At 36.6% G+C, this 23,660-nt stretch overlaps 1 protein-coding gene across 2 annotated transcripts in view; it reads left to right on the top strand.

Annotated features, from left to right (window-relative positions):
* The window catches only part of XRN1 (5'-3' exoribonuclease 1), a 120,905-nt gene that overhangs the window by 94,809 nt on the left and 2,436 nt on the right, over window positions 1-23,660 (top strand). Inside the window, exons 31-42 of one of the 2 annotated variants that reach the window (XM_058730100.1) lie at window positions 93-300; window positions 1,608-1,703; window positions 6,967-7,075; window positions 11,683-11,744; window positions 13,492-13,602; window positions 13,758-13,880; window positions 14,338-14,497; window positions 17,138-17,319; window positions 19,178-19,291; window positions 19,386-19,488; window positions 22,942-22,980; window positions 23,333-23,493. In XM_058730100.1, the coding sequence (XP_058586083.1) occupies window positions 93-300; window positions 1,608-1,703; window positions 6,967-7,075; window positions 11,683-11,744; window positions 13,492-13,602; window positions 13,758-13,880; window positions 14,338-14,497; window positions 17,138-17,319; window positions 19,178-19,291; window positions 19,386-19,488; window positions 22,942-22,980; window positions 23,333-23,493 (1,468 nt within the window). The remainder of the gene's footprint in view (window positions 1-92; window positions 301-1,607; window positions 1,704-6,966; window positions 7,076-11,682; window positions 11,745-13,491; window positions 13,603-13,757; window positions 13,881-14,337; window positions 14,498-17,137; window positions 17,320-19,177; window positions 19,292-19,385; window positions 19,489-22,941; window positions 22,981-23,332; window positions 23,494-23,660) is intronic. The other variant, XM_058730101.1, reaches the window with a different exon arrangement.

Below are 23,660 nucleotides of genomic sequence, written 5' to 3'. Positions count from 1 at the left end.
ATGGACTGACTGTCCACCCAAAAATAATTTGATTTGTCTGCTCCCTAACACATTTAGTATTATTTCCCCCTGAAATAACTGTTTACTTTTAGGTGCTCACCTGGTAGAGGTTATCGACTGCCAACAAGTGCCTTGGTGAATCTTTCTCATGGGAGTCGCTCTGAAACTGGAAATCAGAAGTTGACAGCCATTGTGAAACCACAACCAGCTGTGAATCACTATAGCTCAAATTCATCAATTTCCTCTGGGCATTTGGGAGGCCTGAACCATTCCCCGCAATCACTTTTTGTTCCTACTCAAGTAAGGCGCTTAGTCTCATTTCTTTCTGCCCCTTACAAATCACAGGCAGACTTTGTAAGTGGAAACATTACTAAGTCAAACATTTGACTTAGTTTTTAAAAAAATTTTAGTTCAAATCAATTTCAGATTTATTTTAAGAATGGACTAGTAAAGAGTGCTACTGATAGCATTCTACCTCTGTTATAAAATTAATTACATTAAGGAAGAAACACATTTTTTAAATAGCTTGAGAATGTTTTGTTTTCATATATTTACCTTTGAAACTAACGTTTCCATTTTTTTCTTATATAACTCAAATGTTATATCTACTACGAAATAACATGAATTTGAAACGTTAACAGGGAGAGAATTAAATTTATTGAAAGTTATTTACAAGTTTCTACTATGCAACTCATGGGTGATTTACTTTATTTTATCTTTCTGGGGACAAAATTGAATTGTTTTGTGAGAGACACTTAACCTTATTCCATGTCCCCAAATCTTAATCACATTTTTTTTTTATCTTAACCTCACTTTAATCCAAGTAATATGTGTTCATTATAGACTGTTTAGAAAACACAGATAAGGAGATAAGAGCAAAGGAAACAGAAGCAAAAATACTCTCAAATTTCATAGGTAACCACTATTAAATTTTGGTGCATATTTTTTCAGAGTTTAATCTGAACAAAATCAGTTCCCCATAAGTAATAGGTGATTTTTAATCTATTAGATGCTTTTGTGTAAGAGGAAGATTTTAAGAATAAAATCATTAGATACTAGTTTGAATGAGATAATATATCAGTACATTGGAAGGCAAAAAAAATATTTTCGTAGGGATATTGATTTAGTATAATCCATAGCATTTGTCATGCTTTAAATATTTTTCAATTGGGGCACCTGGGTGGCTCAGCCAGTTAAGTGTCTGACTTTGGCTCAGGTCATGATCTCACAGTTCGTGACTTCAAGCCCCACATCAGGCTCTGTGCTGACAGCTCAGAGCCTGGAGCCTATTTCGGATTCTGTGTCTCCCTTTCTCGGTCTGCCCCTACCCCATTTGTGCTCTCTTTGTCTCGCAAAAATAAGGAAATAAACATTTTACTTTTCAGTAAAACCATTCAAAACTAGTTACATATGATGAAGGCCATTTTCACTCCAATAGAATATTTTTATGATTACTGAGCTCCAGAAAAAAGAACTGAGATTTCAGATAACGGAAGTTAAGATCCTGTCTACTGCTAATTAACTTTAGTGAATTAATTTTATTTTTTAATATGAATCTTAATTTTTTTGTGTTTCACTTCCTTAAGAAATTTTTTGTGCTTTGCCAGGTACCTAGTAAAGATGATGATGAATTTTGCAACATTTGGCAGTCCTTACAGGGATCTGGAAAGGTTCAGCACTTTCAGCCAACTCTACAAGAGAAGGTTAGTATACCTTGTTTGATGGACATTTAATTTAAAAAAACAACAACAACAGAGTGCCTAGGTGGCTCAGTCAGTTAAGTGACCAACTCTTGATTTCAACTCAAGTCAGATCTCATGGTTCATAGGATCGAGCCCCGCGTGGGGCTCAGTGCTGACAGCGTGGAACCTGCTTAGGATTCTTTCTCCTCCTCTCCCTTTCCTCTCCCATGATCTCTCTCTTCTCTTTCTCCCCCTTCCTCTCTCTATCTCTCCCATGATCTCTCTCTCTCTCCCTCCCAAAATAAATAAACTTTAAAAACCACAACAACAAGATTTACATTTCTCTTTTGGGTATGCAATGACTAGTTTTCTTCAGAAATCTCATAAAAGAGAAGTAATGCTTTTAATCACGAATGTTCAGAATTCTCTTCAGCCATATATAAAAGTTTTTGGACTCATAAGTGGGAATACAGATAATTTTTCTTTTAAATCAGTTTTGGATTTTATGTTAGTTGTTTGCAAAATCATAATAACTGTATTTTAAATTCAGGAGAGGCCTTGGGGTGCCTCGGTGGCTCAGTCAGTTAAGCGTCCAGTTTCAGCACAGGTCATGATCTCACAGTTGTGGGTTCGATCCCTGCATCAGGCTCTGTGCTGACAGCTTGGAGCCTGGAGCCTGCTTCGAATTCTGTGTGTGTGTCTCCCTCTCTGCCTCTCCCCCACTCGTGTTCTATTTCTCAAAAATAAATAAACATTAAAAAAAGTTTTTTTTAAATAAGTTCAGCAGAGGCCTTAATGGCACTTATTAACTTACTCATTTTCACTTGCATGTATAGCTTTATTCTGACACTTGGTTGTCTTAAATGTGAATGAGCAAATTCATATTCCCTAATAGAGATTAAGAAGAAAAGAAATTCTGCTAACAAAAAAAAAAAAATGTTGACTCAGACAAAAAAAATAATAATAATAATAATACATTCCTACAACACAACTCTTCTTGCCAAGCTACTGACCTATCTTCTCAGCTTAGGTCAAGAGGGAATGTTCTCTCAGGTTTATAAACCAGTAGCCTACACCATGAAGGCCTCTTTTCTTCTAATGTCCTCCAATAATGGTGGCATTATCAGAGTTTATCACAGTAGAAAGGAGAAAATATCAAGGGAAATGATGATAAAATAAACATAAAAAGTGAGAGGGACAAAATACACAGGTCTTCTCTGCCAATAGCTATTATAAATTTTGCTTATCAACCATAAATCCTTTCTACCTAAATATAATCTATATCCAGATTTTCAAACCCTCTTTTCCTCTCTTATTTGATTCTGCTAACTACTCATTCTTTAGAAGTACTGTATTATCATTCATTCATTTCATTACTTCATTCAACATGTATTTGATTGCCTACCATGTACATTGTTCTATACAATGAGACATAGCTGTAAACAAAACAAAAACTCTGACCCTCAAACAATCGGTATCCTTGGGAGGAGAGGACAATAAATAAGTAAATTATATGGCATATTGGTAATACAAAAGTTTAAGAAAAAGTTCAGGGAAGGAGGATAAAAAATGTTGGCAGGAGATGTAGAGGCAAGGTTTTGCAGTTTTAAATAGAATTATCAGGTAACATTTGAGTAAAGATTTGAATGAAATGAGGACTAGGGCATGTAGCTATGTGAGGGGAGAGTATTCCAGACAAATTCAAAGACCCTGGTAGGAATCCAGGTGTACTCAGGGTAGAGAAAAAAGACTTATGGTTCTCAGTCAGTAGGGTGAGTTGTAATTAGAGAGGTGATACATCGATACAATGCAGGATCCTCTGGGTCATTAATAATGACATTGGTTTTTACCCAGTGAGATAAGGAATCAGTGAATGGTTTTGAGAAACAGAATGACATCTAATTTATATTTTAATGGGATCATTCTTTCTGCTATCTTGGGAATAGAATGTATAGGAGCCAGGGTAGAAACAGATTAGTCAGGAGACTACTAGAACCATCAAGGTACAGTTGATAGTGACTTGGACCAAGGTAGTATGGGGCTGTGAGAAGTGATCAAATTCTAGTCATATATGGAAGGGATTGCCATCTAATGACAAATTGGATATGGGGTTAAAAGAAAAAAAATGAATTAAAGAGTGTAACTCTTAAGGTCTTAGTAACTAAAAGGATAGAGGGGCTGTTACCTGAAATGGATAAGATAGCAGGTCAAGTAGGTTTGTGGAGGAAGATATAGAGTTCAGTTTTGGTCATGGTAAATTTGACGTATATATTAAACATCTAAGGGAAGATTAAGAGTTAGAAATTTGAGTGGAGATGCAGAGTCAGTGTCTCTGATAGTTACGGAGGAGAGAGAAATTTGGCATGTATTTGTTTATCTATATGTTTATATCTATGTATATCCAAGGAAGTGGATGTAGATAGAGAAGAGGTCTAATAACTTAGCCTTAGAGAATTCCATCCTTAACGAGTCAGAGAGATTAGGTGAATCTGACAAAGAGGACTGAGAAGGAATGGCCAATGAGATAGGAAGAAAACCAGTAAAGTGTGGTGTTCTAGATGCCAAGTGAAGAATGGATGTCAAGTAGAATAATCAACTGTGTCAAATGCTGGTGATGGATCAATTAAAATGAAAACTGAGAATTAATCATAGAGTTTTTGCATCTGAGGTCATTAGGAATCTTGGCAAGAATGGTTTCAAGTAGGGTGGTAAGAGTGAAATACCAAGAAGAGTGGGTTTAAGAGAGAAGAGGAAAAGAAAAAATAGAGGCAGAAAATATAGGCAGCTACTTCGAAGGAGTTACACTCTAAAAGGAAACATTACCCTGACGCCCTTCTTGGCCTTCTGCCATGTGTTCACCTTCTTTCTAAACCTCTATTTTTCCAACCATTCACTGGGCACTGCTCCCTAAAACTGGACAACAAATGTTTTTTTTTTTTTTTCTTCCCCCTTTTGCCTTACTGTTTGGTGACATTTGCTCTTACCTCACTGCTAATTACCACTCAATCTATGTGATCCATACCTCTCAATCAAGATCTAAGCCAGTATCTCCAACTTTCTAGAAGACGGGTATAGATGGATACCCCACCATCATCTCAACCTCAAGATGTTTTAGAATTGACCTCACCTAGTTTCCTCTCTTATCCTTATTTCTAACACTACCGTTTTCCACGGCATATAATCTGATGAGCATGGAGTAAAAACTTTTTCCTTTTTTCCTCTTTTTTTTTTTTTTTTTTTTTTTTTTTTTTTTTTGCAGTGAGACTCCAAATCTTTTTATTTCCTTTCGGTTCCCACAACTGGACCTTAGAGTGTTATCCTAAGCCTAGGTTAACCTCCTACCTGTGCTTCCTGCTTCTTATCTCTTTCCTTTTTGGTCCTTCTTATGCAGTGCTGCTTGATGCATCTTTCCTAATGATCTTTCCTTATGATCCTTTCACAAAACTGTGTGGACCCAGTGGCATAATTGGGCAAAATGTCTAATAAGAGCTCCTGGGTTTGAAGTCAGTTTATTCCCTGAGGCACTGTGGTGTGATAAATCTGGTATCAGACTAAAAATCAGGAAATCAGATTTGGTGACTCAAATTGAGCAACTCTAACTTCCTTGGTCCTCTGGGGCCTTGTGTGTAAAATTAAGGCACTGGAGTTAGATGACCTCTTTGCCAGCCGTAAAACAATATTATTCAAATATTCTAGAATGTACAGGGCTCCCTCTTCAGTACTAATGGAATTCATTAGTTTCAACTGAAACTAATAGCTAGACCTTCTATAATCTAACTCTACCTAATTCTTATATAAAGTATATCCAAATATTTGATAAGATGGTCTGTTTTAGTAAGTTTGGTCTCTTTCCTTTCACACAAGTAGATAATTCCCGCTTCAGGTTATGTGTTCTTACTGTTCCTTCCACATTCCTCTCTCACTACCAAAATTCCCCTAGATCTCAGTCTACTAGTCATTTTACTACCTATTTCCTTGAGATAGAACTCAACATTTGATACTATATTTCTTCAGAATCGTCTGCATGCTGCTCCTGTTATTGGGTGCTATTTCATTATTTATACCAGCTAAACACTTTCATATTTCCAAGAAACAAGAGATCCCATGTATATCACTTACATCCATGAAGCATTAATAAGCAGCCTAATTTTCATCTGATGACCAAATTCTAGACAGCTCAACATGATTTTTAAAAAAGTATTCAAGGCACCTTGGTGGCTCACTCAGTTAAACATCTGACTCTCGATCTCAGCTCAGGTTGTGAATTCAAGCCCTGCATTGGACTCCACACTGGGCATGAAGCCTACTTAAAAAAATTATTTTGTGGGGGTGTCGGGGTGGCGCAGTCGGTTAAGAATCTGACTTTGGCTCAGGTCATGATCTCTTGGTTCACAAGTTTGAGCCCCCCATCAGACTCTGTGCTGACAGCTTAGAGCCTGGAGCCTGTTTCAGATCTTGTATCTCCCTCTCTCTCTGCCCCTCCCTTGCTCTCTCTCTCTCTCTCTCTCTCTCAAAAAATAAAATATTTTAAAATTTGTTGTTTAGTTTTTTTTTAAGTATTCAAGCTTCTGGAAAAAGCAAAACTATGGAAACAGTGAAAGATCAGTAGTTGCCAAGGGGTTAGGGGGAAAGGATCAGTAGGCAGAGCACAGAAGATTTTTTAGGGCACTGAAAATAATCCGTATAATGATGGATACATATCATTATACATTTGTCCAAACACACAGAATGTAACACCCAAGAGTGAACCCAGTGTAAACTATAGACTTTAAGTAATAATGAAATGTATGCAATTTAGGTTCATTAGTTGTAACAAATGTACCACTCTGGTCGGGGATGTTGACAATGGGGAATGCTATACATGTGTGGAGACCAAAGGTTTATGAAATGTCCCTGTACCTTTCTCTCAGCTTCATTTTGTACCTAAAGCTGCTTTTTAAAAAGTCTTTACAAAATATAAAATAAAAATAAAATTTTAAATATCTTTAAAAAATATTTAGGCCTTTATTGGAAAAATATGAGTAAACACATAGCTTTATGTAGATATCAAATAGAACAACCCAAAAAACTATACCCAAAACTAGAATATTTTCTAATTAAACTTATGGCATACTTTTTCTTTGAAACAGTACTGTGAACATGGGTTTTAGAGTTAGAGCTCAAATATCAGCTCTCCTATTATTGAGTTCTACAATTTTTCTATCACTTTGAACCTCACTTTGAGGAAAAGTAGTTATAATATTAAAAGTTTGCTTAAATCATTTATAAGAATTTTAACTTTCAGATTGCAGTTCTACCTCAAGAAATAAGTCAAGTAACTCAACATCATAAAGCCGCCTTTACTGACAACACTGTTAAATGTCAGCAAAGAAAACATGAGCCTCACAAAAAATGTAAGTTTAAAGTTCAGAATAAACAAACTTATGATGCTAACTGCTTTTTTTTATTAATAAGTTTTATTGAGTTACAATTCACATACTATAAAATTCAGTCTTTTGAAGTATTTACAGTGATTTTTTTGGTGTTTTCGCAAAGTTGTACAACGTATGCCAATATCTAAATTTAGAACATTTTATCACCCCAAAAAGAAACACCATACCTTTTTACAGTCATTCCTCCAGCACCTGGAAACCATTAATTTACTTTCTACCTCTGTGGATTAACCTATCTGGACATTTCATATAATGGAATCATAACATTTGTGATTTTTTGTGACTGGCCTCTTTCACTTGGCATAATGAACATAAAGTGCATCTGTGTTGTAGTGTGTATAAATACTTCATTCCTTTCTTTTTTTAATTTTTGCATTCCTTTTTATGGCTGAATAATATTCCATTGTATGAATACTACATTTTGTTTATCCATTCATCCATTGATGGACAGTTGGGTTGCTTCCACTTTGGGGTAAAATGAATAATGCTGCTGTGAATATCCATCTACAAGTTTTTTGTGTGAACATATGTTTGCAGTTCTCTTGGGCATATACCCAGTTGAAGTGAACTACTGAGTCGTATGTTAACTCTATGTTTAACTTTTTGTGGAGCTACCAAACTGTTTTCCAAAGTGGCTGTACCATTTACATTCCCACCACCAATATATGGGAGTCCAGTTTTTCTGCATCCTCCATAATACTTGTTATTGCTCATCTTTTTTATTCTAGCCATCCTGGTAGGTATAAAGTGAAATCTTTGTGGTTTTCATTTGTGATTCATTAATGACTAATGAAATTGAGGATCTTTTCATGTCCCTATTGGCAGTTTGTATATTTTCTTTGGAGATAATGTCTACTCAAATCCTTTGCTCATTTTTTTATTCATTTATTTATTTATTTATTTATTTTGAGAGAGAGAGCATGAGCAAGCAAGCTGGGAGGAGCAGAGAGAGAGAGAGAGAGAGAGAGAGAGAGAGAGAGAGAATTCCAAATAGGCTCCATGCTCATTGTGGAGCCTGATACGGGGCTCAATCTCATGACTGTGAGATCATGACCTAAGCTGAAATCAAGAGTCAGACACTCAAGTGACTGAGCCACCCAGGCACTTCACCTTTGCTGATTTTAAAACTGAGTTACTTTTCTTTTCATCCTTGAGTTGTGTGAGTCCTTTATCAAATCTGTATACTAAATGCTTATTCAGATATTTGATTTGCAGATATGTGCTGTCATCCTGTGGGTTGTCTTTTTAACTTTATAGTGTCCTTGAAACACAGAAGTTTGTAGTTTTGATCAATTCTAATTGATCTATCTTTTCTACTTTTCTTTGGTTGCTTGTGCTTTAAGTGTCCTATCTAAGAAACCATTGCATAATCTAAGGTCACAAAGATTTACACTCATCTTTTCTCCTAAGAGATTTGTAGTTGTAGCTCTTATTTTAGGTCTTTATTAGTGTCTGTATATGGTATGAGGTAGGGGTCCATATTCCTTCTTTTGCATGTGGATATCCAGTTGTCTCAGCATCATTTGCTGAGAGACTATTCTTTTCCCATTGAATTCTTCTGGCACCCATTGAATTTTCTTGGCCCCCTTGTTAAAAATCAATTGACTATAGATGAATGGGTTTATTTCTGGCCTATTAATTCTGTTCCACAGATGTATATACCATCTTTATGCAAAGAATACCCTTTTCTTGTCTTGATCTTTTGGGTAAGCTTTCAGTCTTTCAGCTTAAGTGTAATGTTAGCTGTGGGGTTTTGGTAAATGCCCTTTATTAAATGAGGAAGTTCTCTCCTATTCCTAGGTTGTTGATTTCCACCACCACCCGCCCTTGGAGGGAGGGATATTGGATTTTGTCAGTTGCTATTTCTGTGCTTAATTAATATGATATATTCCATTTATTGTTTTCTCTGTGGTGAACCAACCTTGCATTCTTGGGATAAATACCCCTAGGTCACAGTGTATAATCTTTTTATATGCTATAAGATTTGATTTGTTAGTATTTTATTGAGGATTTTGGCATAGAATTATAGAGTGGGGATTGAGACTAGGGCAAGTTAAAAAGCCCCTAAGCTCACTGTTCTGAGAGTCCGACTTTTTCCTTGAATAAATACTCCCCGGATTGCTAAAAGCCTTTGATTCATTTCCATAGTTCTGAAAATTTGGATTCTGGTAATTTGTGCCCATTTTCTTGCTGCTTTTATGGAGGAGAGAACTTTTAGAAATCCTTACTCTGACATTTTTGCTGATGTCTCCTTACTACTTTTTGAGATAAATTTTATTTAGCATACTCCAGTTACTTTTCTGTGTATAAACATTTGCTTATTAAATTACTCCAACCTATATTACAATTTTTTATTAAAAATATGTATTAGGCACCTGCGTGATTCAGTTGGGTAAACATCAGACTTTGGCTCAGATCATGATCTCACAGTTTGTGAGTTTGAGCCCTGTATCAGCTGAGCTTGAGCCCCACTACTGGTGAACTCAAGCCCCACTTCGGGTGAGCACAAGCCCTGTTACGGGTGAGCTCAAACTCCGCTTCAGGTGAGGTCGAGCCCCACCTTGGGTGAGCACGATCTCCACTTCAAGTGAGCCCTGCTTGTCTCTCTGTCCCTTTCTCTGTCTCCCTCTCTGCCCCTTGTGGGATTCTCTCTCTCTCTATCCCTCTCTCTCTGCCCCTCACTCACTTGTGCCCTCTCTCTCTAAAAAAATAAAATAAAAATAAAATCTTAATAAATAAAAATATATATACTGTGTTGCAGTATTCTCTTAGCATAATTTATACATTTTTATTTTTTTCATTCCTTCAGTAGTGTTTTCTGTGTTCCAAGCACAGTAGGGAATGTAGATGCAGAGATAAGAATCTTCATCTTGCAGTTACTTTTTCTCTTCTCTTGATCAGAATATTCCCAAATTGCTGAAAATTGCTCTTTATGTTCAAAATATGACTCAGTTGTTATTCATTCATTTATTTATTCAGCTGCTACTGATTGAGCTGTTATGTGCAAGGTACTGTTTTAGGTGCAAGGGATATATGAGTGAACAAGATAGACAAGTTTTTCAGCCTAATGGACATTACATTCTAAGGCAGAGACCGGTAATAGACAAAAAAAAACTGTTCAATAAATTTCATAATCTGTAGTAATTATAAGTGCTATGATGAAAAATAAAGCAGATTAAAAGTATAGATAGGGGTGGTATTTTAAGTAGAGTGGTCAAGGGTTGCCTCTCTGAGGACGTAAGTTTTGAGCAGAAACACCAATAAAAGGGAGTGAAATGGGGTAAGTTATGCAGAACGTTTGAAGAGCTTTCCAGCAGAGGAAATATCAAGTGTGGAGTCCTGAGTCTAATTTATTATATTTGATGCATGCATGTATCTTGTGTGTGTAAGTGTGTGTGTGTGTGTGTGTGTGTGTTTGTATCTTACATATATTATAATGGTCTTTTAAAATATTTTTTTAAAAAGCTATTTTCCAAAAAATTGTGTGGTTTTATAACTTTGGTTCAGTTTGACAACTGTTTTGCACCAGTATCTATATGCTATTTTTGTTTCATTTACATTTTTAAATTAAATATAGATTGATACCCTATAAATCTGATAAATATAGCTTAAAGGTTCTATATTTAATTGGAATGCATTGTGATTTTTCTTCAAATTATTATTTACATGAATGCATGTAACTACATTATTTAAAATTCCAGTTTTGTTGTGTGTGTCTCAACAAAGGCTTAATGTCAGTACATGTTAACTTGCTTTTTCTTTTCCTCATTTTTGCAAGATTACTTCCTTCCCTTCTTCTTTTCCTTACCTCCCTTTCCTCCTCTCCCCTCCTCTATTTCCCCTCTTCTGTTCCCTGTCTTCCTATTTTTGCTCATTTCTTACCACCTCTGTTCATCTCCCCTTCACCCTCCTTCCCTTCCCTTCTCCCTCCTTCTTTTCTCACCCTCTCTTTCCTCCTTTGTCCCTTCCTCCCTCTTTTCCTCTTTTTTCCTTTACTCCTTCATCTTCTAATTTATCCGTTTCATTTTTCTTACCATTCTCCCAATTTACCCTTAACAGAAATACTAAAATAGCTTCCTAGTTTTTCTCTTACTCTTTATGCCACTGCCATATTTTAATCTTCCTAAGGCACAATTCTGATGAGATCACTACTTGCTCAAAACCTTTCTGTCATTGGTTGCCCACTGCTTACCGGATTAGCTCCATTATATTCCTTGATTTCCAGTGGAACTAGTCTAGTAAGAGTTCCATAAATACATTCCTTGCTTTCTGCTTCCATTTCTGTTCTCCTGTTATTTCCTTTGCCTGAAATGTTTAGCCTCCCTTTGCAAACCTACATACTTCAAGGCTCATTTACATGTCACACCTTTCCTTTTCTCTTGTTGTTATCTGTGAGTATATCTTCTTCCGCTCATCCAAATTAAAAGTTTTTCAAGGTCTGGGCCTTTGTCTTGTTAGAATTCTGTGAATTTTCAATACAGAGTCTTGCTGTGGTAGATATTTGGTAAATTTCACTAGTTTGCAGCAATACTTTTCACTTACCAAAATTCCTATTTTCTTGTCTCTAGTTAAAGAAGAGTGTAAGAGTCCTAAAACTGAGAGCCGGTCACAAAAAATGTCAAATAAGCAGGTAAGCTTTCTTAAATCAAATTTCTAGTAGCCAGCTTTTTATTACAGTGGGTAGCTGTGTGGCATCTGAATTTTGCTGCCCAAATCCATAAGTTGCCCAAATCCGTAATCACTTGGATGGGAAGTTACACAGCTAGAGTCAGGATTTGGAACTAGAGATACTTATACACACATACATATATATAAATACATAAACAGATATGTATTTAATAGTTGGGTGGCTTTGAGCAACTCACTACACCTCTTATAGCCTCAATTTCTTCATCTTTTCTTTTTTTAGAGAGAGCATGAACAGAGGAGAGAGGCAGGGGGAAGAGAGAGAATTTTAAGCAAGCTCCACGTTTAGCGCTGAGCCCAACACGGGGCTCGATCCCACAACCCTGGAATCACAACCTAAGCCAAAATTAAGAGTCGGTCGCTGAACCAACTGAGCCACAAAGGTGCCCCCTTCATTTCTTCATCTTTAAAATGCAGGGTTGCCCAGGGGCGCCTGGGTGGCGCAGTCGGTTAAGCGTCCGACTTCAGCCAGGTCACGATCTCGCGGTCCGTGAGTTCGAGCCCCGCGTCAGGCTCTGGGCTGATGGCTCGGAGCCTGGAGCCTGTTTCCGATTCTGTGTCTCCCTCTCTCTCTGCCCCTCCCCCGTTCATGCTCTGTCTCTCTCTGTCCCAAAAATAAATAAAAAATGTTGAAAAAAAAAAAAATTAAAAAAAAAAAAAAAAATGCAGGGTTGCCTGAATGGTTCAGTCAGTTAAGCATCCAGCTCTTGATCTCAGCTCAGGTCTTAATCTTGGGGTCGTGAGTTGGAACCCCACGTTGGGTTCAGCACTAGGCTTGGAGCCTACTTTTATAAAGTAAATAAATAAATAAAAATTAATTAAATGGAGATAAATATAGATTTATCTCACTTGATACATTTAGTCTGTATATACATACATACAAACATACCTATGTACATAAATGTATGTATGTATGTATAAAATCTGTGGAAATATGTGTATATTCAATGATTCATTTAGGATCAACATAGCAAAGTTAATGATTAATTGTGTGGAGTAGCTTGGTGTGGGAGGAAGCTGAGGTTATTTATGTTTGCCTTTGTATAGTCTCTGCTGATTGATAAGGAGAGTATATGCATTTTATGATCAAAGAATAACAAATTTTTACTCTAAAAACATCCGACACATATACTTATGGTATATGTACTTTCTATATGCATATTTTTTAATTTTTTAAGAATTTGATCTCTTATAAGTTAGTCATATATCAAATATATAAAAGGCACCTTAGCAGAATATTTGGCACATGCCAGGTTATCAGCAAATGGAACCCATTAATATTTAGATACCAGTAATGATTGACTTTTAAGGCCCTCTTTTTCTGAAATTCTTATGCTATAATTTCCTTTCTTCTAGGAAGGGATTTATAAACTTTGTTATGGGTTCTTTCTCAGAATAGTGTTTTTAATGCTAAAATACTTAAGATTTGAAAGAAAATTAATTGTATTGAAATGCAATTAGAATCACCACTATTGCTTCATTGAAGGAATATTCATAATTGAAGGAAATGCTAAATCTCATTTAGAAGTTAATGAAGATGCAGATCTAAGTTTTTTCCTCATCCAAGTTTACAAGCCCCATTCTTAAGATATAAAAGAAAATGGCACTTAAAAAAATTTGCAGTAATTTATTTAGAACACTATTGAATGGCAGCTGTTTGCACAAAAAGCTCATTCTTAACTCTTTTATAGACATTTGGAGGGCCTGCCAAATGTAATATTAAGCTATTGAAGAGAAATAAAAGTGCAGAAGTCTCAGAAAACCAGAAGGTTCTGACTGGTTACCCAAGTGCTGTTGATAAGGTAAAAGACCATTTATTCAATTTCTGTTGCCAAACTTTAGCAGCTGGGAAGATGATTGGGTGAAAATTCAAATGATCGTTTTTGTACCTAAAATTCTTAGCTTTTTCCGTATCCTCATATTTTCATCTTCATGCACAAAATATTTATTCTTTTAGCCTAACCCTGGAATTGAGAACTTTTTAGCATCCTTGAATATCTCCAAAGAAAATGAAGTACAGTCATCTCATCATGAAGATCCACCAAGTGAAGAACTTTTGTCACCACAGTCATTTGCTATGGTTTGTGTTCTGTAGGAGCTTTTGTACTGTAGTAATTTTACTATTGTGGCGCATGCATACATACCCCCATGCAACTGTTACAACACTTTTATGTCCTGTGGACTGGTATGTTGCATCATTATTGTCATCTTGTAGGGAAAACCAGGCTTCGCTGGGCATTTTACTTATCCGTATGTTTGGGTTTTTTAGACCTGTATGTTTGCTTTTCAAACAATGCCACCAGGTAATTTGGTCAAGTTAAGCAGAAGAATAAGTACTGTTTCTGTGGCAGGAAATGTGGACGTTTTGTTTCAACTCTAGACTGTTGATTTTGCTCATTCCTTACCTGAATGTAATTATCATCTTAATTTTTAACACTAGAACTCACTAAAAGAAAGGTTAATAAGCTCTGTAACTCTAAGGTTAACTTTTCTCCACCTACCCCCACCATCTCCATACCAATTATTTTCAAAAACAGAAAGGAACTCGGATGCTTAAAGAAATACTAAAAATTGATGCCTCTGATACTGTGGACCATAAGAACGAAACGAAGCAGTTTGGTAATGAAGCCACTGTTCCCTCTAATAGAAGAGATGAATATGGACCTTCCTCACAGCCTCAACAAAATAAGAAATTAAGTACGTGAACCAAGTACTAGTACTAGTAACCAATATCATTTCAGATGTTCCGTTCGTTTGGGTTGTTTTACCATGTGCTTTTGAAGATAAAACTACTTGTAGTTTTATTTTTTTTTTTTTTCAACGTTTTTTATTTATTTTTGGGACAGAGAGAGACAGAGCATGAACGGGGGAGGGGCAGAGAGAGAGGGAGACACAGAATCGGAAACAGGCTCCAGGCTCCGAGCCATCAGCCCAGAGCCTGACACGGGGCTCGAACTCACGGCTCGAACTCACGGACCGCGAGATCGTGACTTGGCTGAAGTCGGACGCTTAACCGACTGTGCCACCCAGGCGCCCCAGAACTACTTGTAGTTTTAAAAGAGTATAATGAAGAGTAACAAATAAGAATGTAATTTTTATGCTGTGTCATTAAATAATAATATAACTCTGTAACTAATAGCTCTATAGCCCCTAAATGTCTTCTTATGATTACTTAAATTGTGCTTTTGCAGATACTCATTCGGTAGTGCCCAAACCTAGACAAGTTTTCACATTCTAGCTTTTTTTCCCTCAGTAATTTAAAAATAGTTTTGTGACTTAAATACATTATTTAACTTTACTAAGATTTTAAGGGTTTTTTTCATATTTATAAAATGAGAATAACATTGTAAAGGACTCTTGCAGTAACTATATGATACATACAAAGCAGCTTGCACTGTGTCTGGCATATTACAGGTACCAATATACCTATAATTGATATAGCATTATGTTATAATAGCTTGGCCAATAGAAGAAGCTACAAAATCAATTATAAATAATTAATGGAGGTAGACACTGTAAAGTGGGTGCTTGCCTTAAAATTTTGAAGCCTATAGCATGCCATCTGGCAAATACATAACCAGATTGGTTTTTTTAAGTTTATTTATTTATTTTGAGAGAGTGACTGAGCACAGGAGGGGCAGAGAGAATCCCAAACAGGCTCCACACTGTCAGCACGGAGCCGGATGTGGGGCTCAAGCCCATGAACCGCGAGATTATGACCTGAACCGAAACCAAGAGTCACACTCTTAAACGAACTTAGCCACCCAGGTGCCCCATAGCCAGATTTTAGTACACATCCATATTTGCCCCTACTGTCTCTGTCCCCTATACTTCAGTATTTTGTCTGTATAATTATCTGCAAAAGCCTACCAGGAAGAATGACTCATGCAAAAGTACATGGGGACAGAAATTTCTCAGGTAAAACAAACAAACAAACATCAGTTTGAAATAAGCAGAACTGACTTCATTAAGCATCAAAATCTGGAACAGAATCAGAGCCTAGCTTCATTTATTTTATATTCCAGTGAATAATAAGATAAATAATCAATTTAAAATTTGAGTAGCTATTAGGAAACTATCCTGGTGACAGACATGCTCTTGGAATAACAAAACTGGAAAAAGATGGTCTTGCTGTCAAAAAACAAGTAACTTTGGGGCGCCTGGGTGGCGCAGTCGGTTAAGCGTCCGACTTCAGCCAGGTCACGATCTCGCGGTCCGGGAGTTCGAGCCCCGCGTCAGGCTCTGGGCTGATGGCTCGGAGCCTGGAGCCTGTTTCCGATTCTGTGTCTCCCTCTCTCTCTCTGCCCCTCCCCCGTTCATGCTCTGTCTCTCTCTGTCCCAAAAATAAAAATAAAAAACGTTGAAAAAAAAAAAAAAAAAAAAAAACAAGTAACTTTTATTTCGGAATAATGAAGAATATATCTCTTAAGAGTCGAGAGCTCAGAATCCAGCCCAAGTAACAGAGTTTGCAAGTTGTGTGGCTTTAGGCTAGCAACTTAACCTTTTTTTTTTTTTTAAATCTATAACGTGACGGGTTTAGGTTCATTCTTCACTGGGGTATGCTCTTGTTCTATTAGTTTGTTCATCCTAAAGAATGTGAACTCTTAGAATGTTTTAATCATCTGTAAAAGCACTTGAAAGGGTTACTTTTAGAAAAACTTTTAAGCAGCTTCATTTTGGAGCAATAAGACCATTTATCTGTGTGTCTCAGAATGTAGGATGGAATTTTGACAAGACTGAACCCAAAGCCTCAAAACTTAAGAATTAATTGTAAGGTGCCTGGGTGGCTCAGTCCTCTGAGCGTCCGACTTCGGCTCAGGTCATGATCTCACAGCTTGTGGGTTTAAGCCCCGCGTCAGGCTCTGTACTGACAGCTCAGCGCCTGGATCCTGCTTCAGATTCTGTGTCTCCCTGTCTCTCTGCCCCCTCCTCTGCTCATGCCATGTCTCTCTCCGTCTCTCAAAAATAAATAAACTTTAAAAAAAAAAAAAAAAAGAATTGTAAATCAGCTCAAAAAAAAACTATTTGCTTATTCAAATTTTGCTTTGCTCAAAAATAACTATGTAGTCATTAATCTCTCAAGATGTCAGTTTTTGAGCTACTTACCATGTTTTAAAATCTTCATCATGAATCATTAATCAGTTACAGTCATTTAAAAATCTGTATTGAATTCTTGGTAATTTTAGGCAGTACTAGATAGTTCTTCTATTTGCTTCATGGGAGATTCCTCTTTTCACCTTTTAACGATTTTTTGCTTGCTATCTGTAAAACCCTACAATAACTGCATAGTTCAGTATATCATTTAATATAGATATATTCTTTTCTCTTTTTTGGTAGCATCTTACATGAATAAGCCTCACAGTACTAGCGAATACCATAATGTTCAGCCTATGGACCATGTGTGTTGGCCTGCTCCCAGCCATATCCCTCCTGTGTCCACACCAGTAACTGAACTTTCTCGAATTTGTTCCCTTATTGGAATGCCACAACCAGATTTCTCCTTTCTTAGAACACCACAGGTATAGTATACTACTGTTCCATTTATTTAAGTTCTTTAACACTGATCTTAAATAGATTAACTGAAAATCTTTGGCTAAAAATAATATAATGGAGCTGAGTTTTTGTACTTTATGAGCAACATAGATTTATACTTCCCACTATGGCTCACTCATATTTATGCCAGAGCCCTCAGAGATGCTGACAGAGAGGAATCTAGGCAGCACATAGTCTTGGACAGATTGATAGAGCTAGGGATCTTGGTCTATAGCAGCAATTTTCAAAGCTTTGGCCTAATAAACTCCCACCTTTTTTTTTTGAGGACCCCAAAGGATTTTTGCTTACTTGTTTTATATCTATATTAACTGTATTAGAAATTAAAACTGAAAAAATTAAAAGCATTATTTATTAAAAATAACCTTTCAAAAATTTTAATGAGTGGCACTGCTCTACACTTTTACAAATCTTTTCCATCTCTAGCTTAATGGAATGAGCTAGATTCTCATATCTGCTTCTTACTATCAATCTCTTATGATTTGTTTTGGTTAAAATACATGAAGAAAATCTGGCCCCAGACAGACTGATAGTTAGAGAAAAGGAGGGAATTCTAATAGCCTTTGCAGATAGTAGATATTTTTTGATACTACATTAAAATATGGTATTTTCTTAGAAGTTAGTTGCAGTGTAGAATCTAAAGCTATATCAATGAATTTTTTGTCCTCTATATACTTGTGAGAAACTGAGAGTGGAAAAGACAAATAGCACCTTAATATCATTATTAAAATATGGGGGCGCCTGGGTGGCGCAGTCGGTTAAGCGTCCGACTTCAGCCAGGTCACGATCTCGCGGTCCGTGAGTTCGAGCCCCGCGTCGGGCTCTGGGCCGATGGCTCGGAGCCTGGAGCCTGTTTCCGATTCTGTGTCTCCCTCTCTCTCTGCCCCTCCCCCGTTCATGCTCTGTCTCTCTCTGTCCCCAAAATAAATAAAAAACGTTGAAAAAAAAAAAAAAATTAAAAAAAAAAAAAAAAAAATATCATTATTAAAATAGTTTGGACCTCAAAGACCTCCTGAAAGAGTTTCGGGGACCCCCAGGGGCCCCAGACTGTACCTTGAGAACCACGGACGATAGGAAAGGTTATTTGATCCTCTTTATATCCAAGTTGTTAATATATTCTCACCTAAAACAGAAAGTAGGCTTAAACTCACAACATCACATAAAAATGACTACCTTTTAAAAAAGTAGAATTTTTAAAAAAAATTTTTTATAAAAGAAAAATGTGTAATAAAGAGTTGTAACTTCTATGTGAACATAAAATTGGACATAACCTCTAAGTCTTTTAGATTTTGGCACTTAATTCATATTAATGAAATATCTGCTAATTGGAGGATGGTGTAAAGCAGGAGTTAGAATTTTTTTTTTCCCAAGGGCCAGATAGTAAGTATTTTAGGCCTTCTGGGCCATATGGTCTCTGTCACAGCTACTCAGCTGGGCAGTTATAGTATGAAAACAGTCTTAGGCAATACATGAAAGAAGGGACTTGGCTGTGTTGCAAACACAACCCTTGTTTATAAAAATGAGCAGAAGGCCTGGTTTCCCAACCCTTGGTATAAGGAAAAAATTTTGTTGGCTTTCATTTACATTAGGATGCCTGACCCTTCAGCTAGCTTAAAGAGCATTTTATTTTGTAAACATGGCACGATAAGGAAACAATTCTAAAATTTTGCAGGGCAACCCAAAACTTAAAATGATTGTCCTTTGTTGAATTTTTGAATTCTTTTTTATAGAATGCCACATGAAAGTATTCTACTTGTTTAAGCTTGAGGGGAGAAGGTTAACCTCCTAGACAGATAACTTCATAGACATTCATGTTCTCTTTTTTAGACGATGACAGTTTGCCAGGTGAAATTATCTAATGGCTTACTGGTACATGGGCCACAGTGCCATTCTGAAAATGAAGCCAAGGAAAAAGCTGCACTTTTTGCATTACAACAGTTGGTAAGAATTAATCGTGACTTCTCTACTAAACTTTTAATTAATCTCTATAGATGTTTTTGTTGCATTGTCTTCTAACTTTTAAATACTTCCTTAGGGCACCTTAGGAGTGAATTTCCCTTTTCCTCCACCAATATTTCCAAATTATCCTCCTGCTGTACCACCCGGAACCATTCCTCCAGTTTTTCCTCAACCTACTGGTAAGATACTTGGCCTTTTTAAATATTTGTTACTGAGTTTCTGTTTTTAGAAAGTTCTTTTAAGAAACATCATTTTGAGGAAACCAAAAATGTATTTAAATATCTAGGGAATGTAAGAAGGAATTGTGAGAAAAATAAGACTGGAACTAGAGATTGCAGATTTATCTAGAAATACCATTCCCCTCTATAGCCTCCAGTCTAGCTGAAGTAGGACTGTTCTTTGTTCTAGGCAGTCCCTTATTCCCCAGTAGCTGCTGACAGATGAATTTAGGTTTAAGTTAGACATCAAAACAGAGGTGGGAAAGGGGGAAGGAAAACAAGTGGAGGGAATAAAGAACAGATAAGGCTTTGAAGCTGTGGATGTGAAAGAAACTGCCCTTGATGATGAAGCTTCAAAATGAAGAATGAGGAGTTTCTAAGTTTACTGTGTGTCTCTTAATATTCTCTCATAACTGTCTTCCTCTTTCAAATGTAGAGCCTGATTTATCAAGCAGGTAGCTCCCTGCTTCCTGTAGCCATTTGGGATCTTCCTAGTGTTCTGAGGGAATAAAATGGTCACTCTGGAATCAGAACGCTTTTTGTCCAGGGTCTTTTACTGCCTGACTTTGCAAAAATCATATAACTTCTTTGGGAATCCATTTTCTTATTTATGCTAGACTGTGTCCAGGATTTCTTTGAGACTACCATTTTATAATTTTATGATTCTAAATCTTAAGCTTATTAAACTTTTCTTTTATCACCCCTTTTTCCTAATAGCAGTTGGCTTCTTTATATCCTACTCATTATATTTTAAAAACAATCATTTGTTTATTTCAGGTTTAGAAATTTTATTTTCTGAGATATTAGTGTAGGAGCTCTACACAGCTAATCTTCACTACAAACATTAGAAAACTTAATAATGCATATTAAACAAAGTATCTCTTCTCTTGGCCCAAACTACATGAAACTGAACAATAAATTATTTTAAAAGTGTAAACCTTTTACACTTATAAGGACAGAGAGCTAAAAGAAGAAATATCAGCTGATTAGAGATTTGAAAAGAGTTCATGATGAGAAAAGCAATTCACAGAGTAATAACTAATTTAGCAGAGCAGGGATAAGCTACGCTAAAGTATCTGTAGAAGATAATCCAAATGAGATGATGAGCATCTCTCGTCCCTCATAAATCCTAAAAGTTTCAGAGCTTGAAAGTATCAGAAGCTATCAGAGCTTCCAATGAGGCATGGGCTGAAAAAAGGGGGATTGTTTCAAAGTCTGTATGTGGAGGGATGGGACTCCTCAGATACCACCCCACACAGCCCCTTCAGGCAAAGCGCTGGAAGTATATTCTCCAGAGGACTCTCTAGATTCGGGAACACCAGGCACAGAGTACAAATATTTGGCTGAAAACTGAGATTAAGGTAAAGTTCCTTTTCCTTATCCTGTTCTCAGTTTGTAGCCAGCCATAGCTCATGTAGGAAGTTGGAAGATGGTTCTTTTCAGAAATTCACTGAACTATAAAGAAAATACCTGCTGACTTTTGGAGAATAAATATATATAGTACAAGTAAAAGGCAAGAGATTTCTTTTTTTTTTTTTTAATTTATTTATTTTTGACAGAGAGAGACAGAGACAGAGCATAAGTGGGGGAGGGGCAGAGAGAGGGAGACACAGAATCTGAAGCAGGCTCCAGGCTCTGAGCTGTCAACACAGAGCCCAATGCGGGGCTCAGACTCACAGACCACAAGATCATGACCTGATCCTTAGTCAGACATTTAACCGACTGAGCCACCCAGGTGCCCCAGAAAAGCCAAGATACTTAAATGTTAATCAGGAGAAAAAACTTCAGCATCAGATTAACATTTTTAAGTTATTTTATAGATTCCTACTTTATGATATGAAAAAGTCCCAGTGGAAAAAAATGGGGGAAAGTGTATTTTATGTTTAGAACAATGATTCATTGGGGAAATTGTGGAGTTGATCTCTGCATAAGATTACTATAGCATCTTTTAGGGGCACCTGGATGGCTCAGTCAGTTATGCTCCCAACTCTTGATTTCAGCTCAGGTCATGATCTCACAGTCGTGAGGTCAAGCCCCAAGTTGGGTTCTAAGCTATACATGGAGCCTGCTTAAGATGCTCTCTCTCCCTCTCCCTGTACCGCTGCCCTGCTTACACACGTGCTCCCTCTCTCTCTTTCTCAAAAAAAAAAAAAACAAAAAAAAACAAAAAAAAAAAACAACAATTTAGCACCTTTTAAATAGATCTTCTTAACATTATGACAGACACCAGAGTTGCTTATAGGTAGTATCAAGGCCTAATTTTATAAATATTTTTAGCATTTTTCATATTAAAAGTTTTTTTCATGCAAGAATTTGTACATGTTTAATTCAGAATACTAAAATACATTATGATTCTTTTCTCCTGATCCAAAACTTTTTTAAGTGGCTGAATTATCAAACTATCCTATCTTATAGGTCTGGCTGCCTTTTTACTTCTCTGAAAAGAAATTATGAACACAGTACATATCTTCCTTCAGTGGCAATGTGCTGGTGTCTCACTTGTCATTGTTTAATGTAGTAGTTCCCATATGCTGCACTGGTACTAACTGAATAAGAATCCACCTGTGGAGCCCAGGTGGGCTGGGCTGAGGAATCTGAGGAATACAGATTCCTTGGGTTCCTCAAAAAATTAAGAATAGAGATACCATACGATCCAGCAATTCCACTTCTGTGTATCTACCCAAAGAAAACAAAAACACTAATTCAGAAAGATGTATGCACCCTTATGTTCATTGTAGTATTACTTACAATAGCCAAGATATGGAAGAAACCTAAGTGTCCATCAAGGTACAACAGAGAAAGACAGATATCGTATGATTTCTTCTATATGTGGAATCTAAAAACAAACAAAACAGAAACGGACTCATAAAAAGAGATTGAACTGGTAGTTGCCAGAGGAGAGGGAGTTGGAGGATGGGCACAAGAGGTGAAGGAACTAAAAAATACAAACTTTCAGTTTTGTACTGATCAAGTCAGGGAGATGAAAAAGTACAGCAGAGGGAAGGTATTCAGTAATATTTTAATAACTTTGTATGGTGACAGGTAGTTACTACACTTGTCATGGTGAGCATTTTGCAATGCATATAAATATCAAGTCAGTATGTTGTACACGTGAAACTCATATAATCCTGTATGTCAACTGTGCTTCAAAAAATACAGATTCCTGGGCCTCTGTGAGTCTGGTTTACTAGGTCTGAGGCCTTGCCTAGGAATCTGTATTTCACAAGCTCCCCAAATACTCAGATATAGAAATCAGGTTTGGAAACCACTGGTTCAGTGTGCTTTTAATATGAAACAAAACGTAATCTTTTAAATCCTTGAATTACAAATATTAGAATAGGGAAAAGAAAGATTCTACATGTCATATGAAAGTGATCAGATTTCAAGACTTGAGTTTTTTTGTTTTTTTTGTAGGCTGGGATCACTATGGAAGCAACTTAGCACTGGGGGCAGGTGAGATCCTTAAGATTTCTCTCTTTTTCTCCCCCAAGGGACAGTTTGATGATCCTTTTATTATTTTTTTAAATAGTATTACAAATATTCCTGAAGTTCATATTAGTATATGATACCATTGGCCTTTGTAGGCCAGACAGCATGATAAGCTGACTCCTATAGATGGCTTATGGTCCTAAGGGGGTGTCCCGAGGTGTAATGTTATAAGCAAGATTAATCATAAGTTAAGTGTATATATGCCCTTTGCCAAAATGATAAAAGCCGAAAAAAGGGTAGCGGAAGGAGGTCTTAAGTTTCAGGGTTTTGATGGTACTATTTTACTGAAAAAGAACTTTTCCATGATTTTTAACAGCTAATATAATGCCTTCATCATCTCACCTCTTTGGCTCAATGCCATGGGGACCACCACTGCCAGTTCCTGGGAAGCCTTTTCATCATGCTTCATATTCTGGGACCATGCCCATGGCTGGGGGAATGCCCAGTGGTGTACACAATCAGTTCATACCTCTACAGGTGAGACCTGAAAAGAGAATTAATGTGTGTGTGTGTGTGTGTGTGTGTGTGTGTGTGTGATATATAACATATGTATACATATGACATATGTGTACATATAAATGTATACATATATACATATGTATATACATACGTATACATGTATGTATACGTATACATAAATACAT

The sequence above is a fragment of the Neofelis nebulosa genome, chromosome 5 (genome assembly GCF_028018385.1).
Source record: "Neofelis nebulosa isolate mNeoNeb1 chromosome 5, mNeoNeb1.pri, whole genome shotgun sequence".
Taxonomy (NCBI): domain Eukaryota; kingdom Metazoa; phylum Chordata; class Mammalia; order Carnivora; family Felidae; genus Neofelis; species Neofelis nebulosa.
Note: the sequence above shows the minus strand (reverse complement) of the source record. Positions and strands in the feature narration are given on the sequence as shown.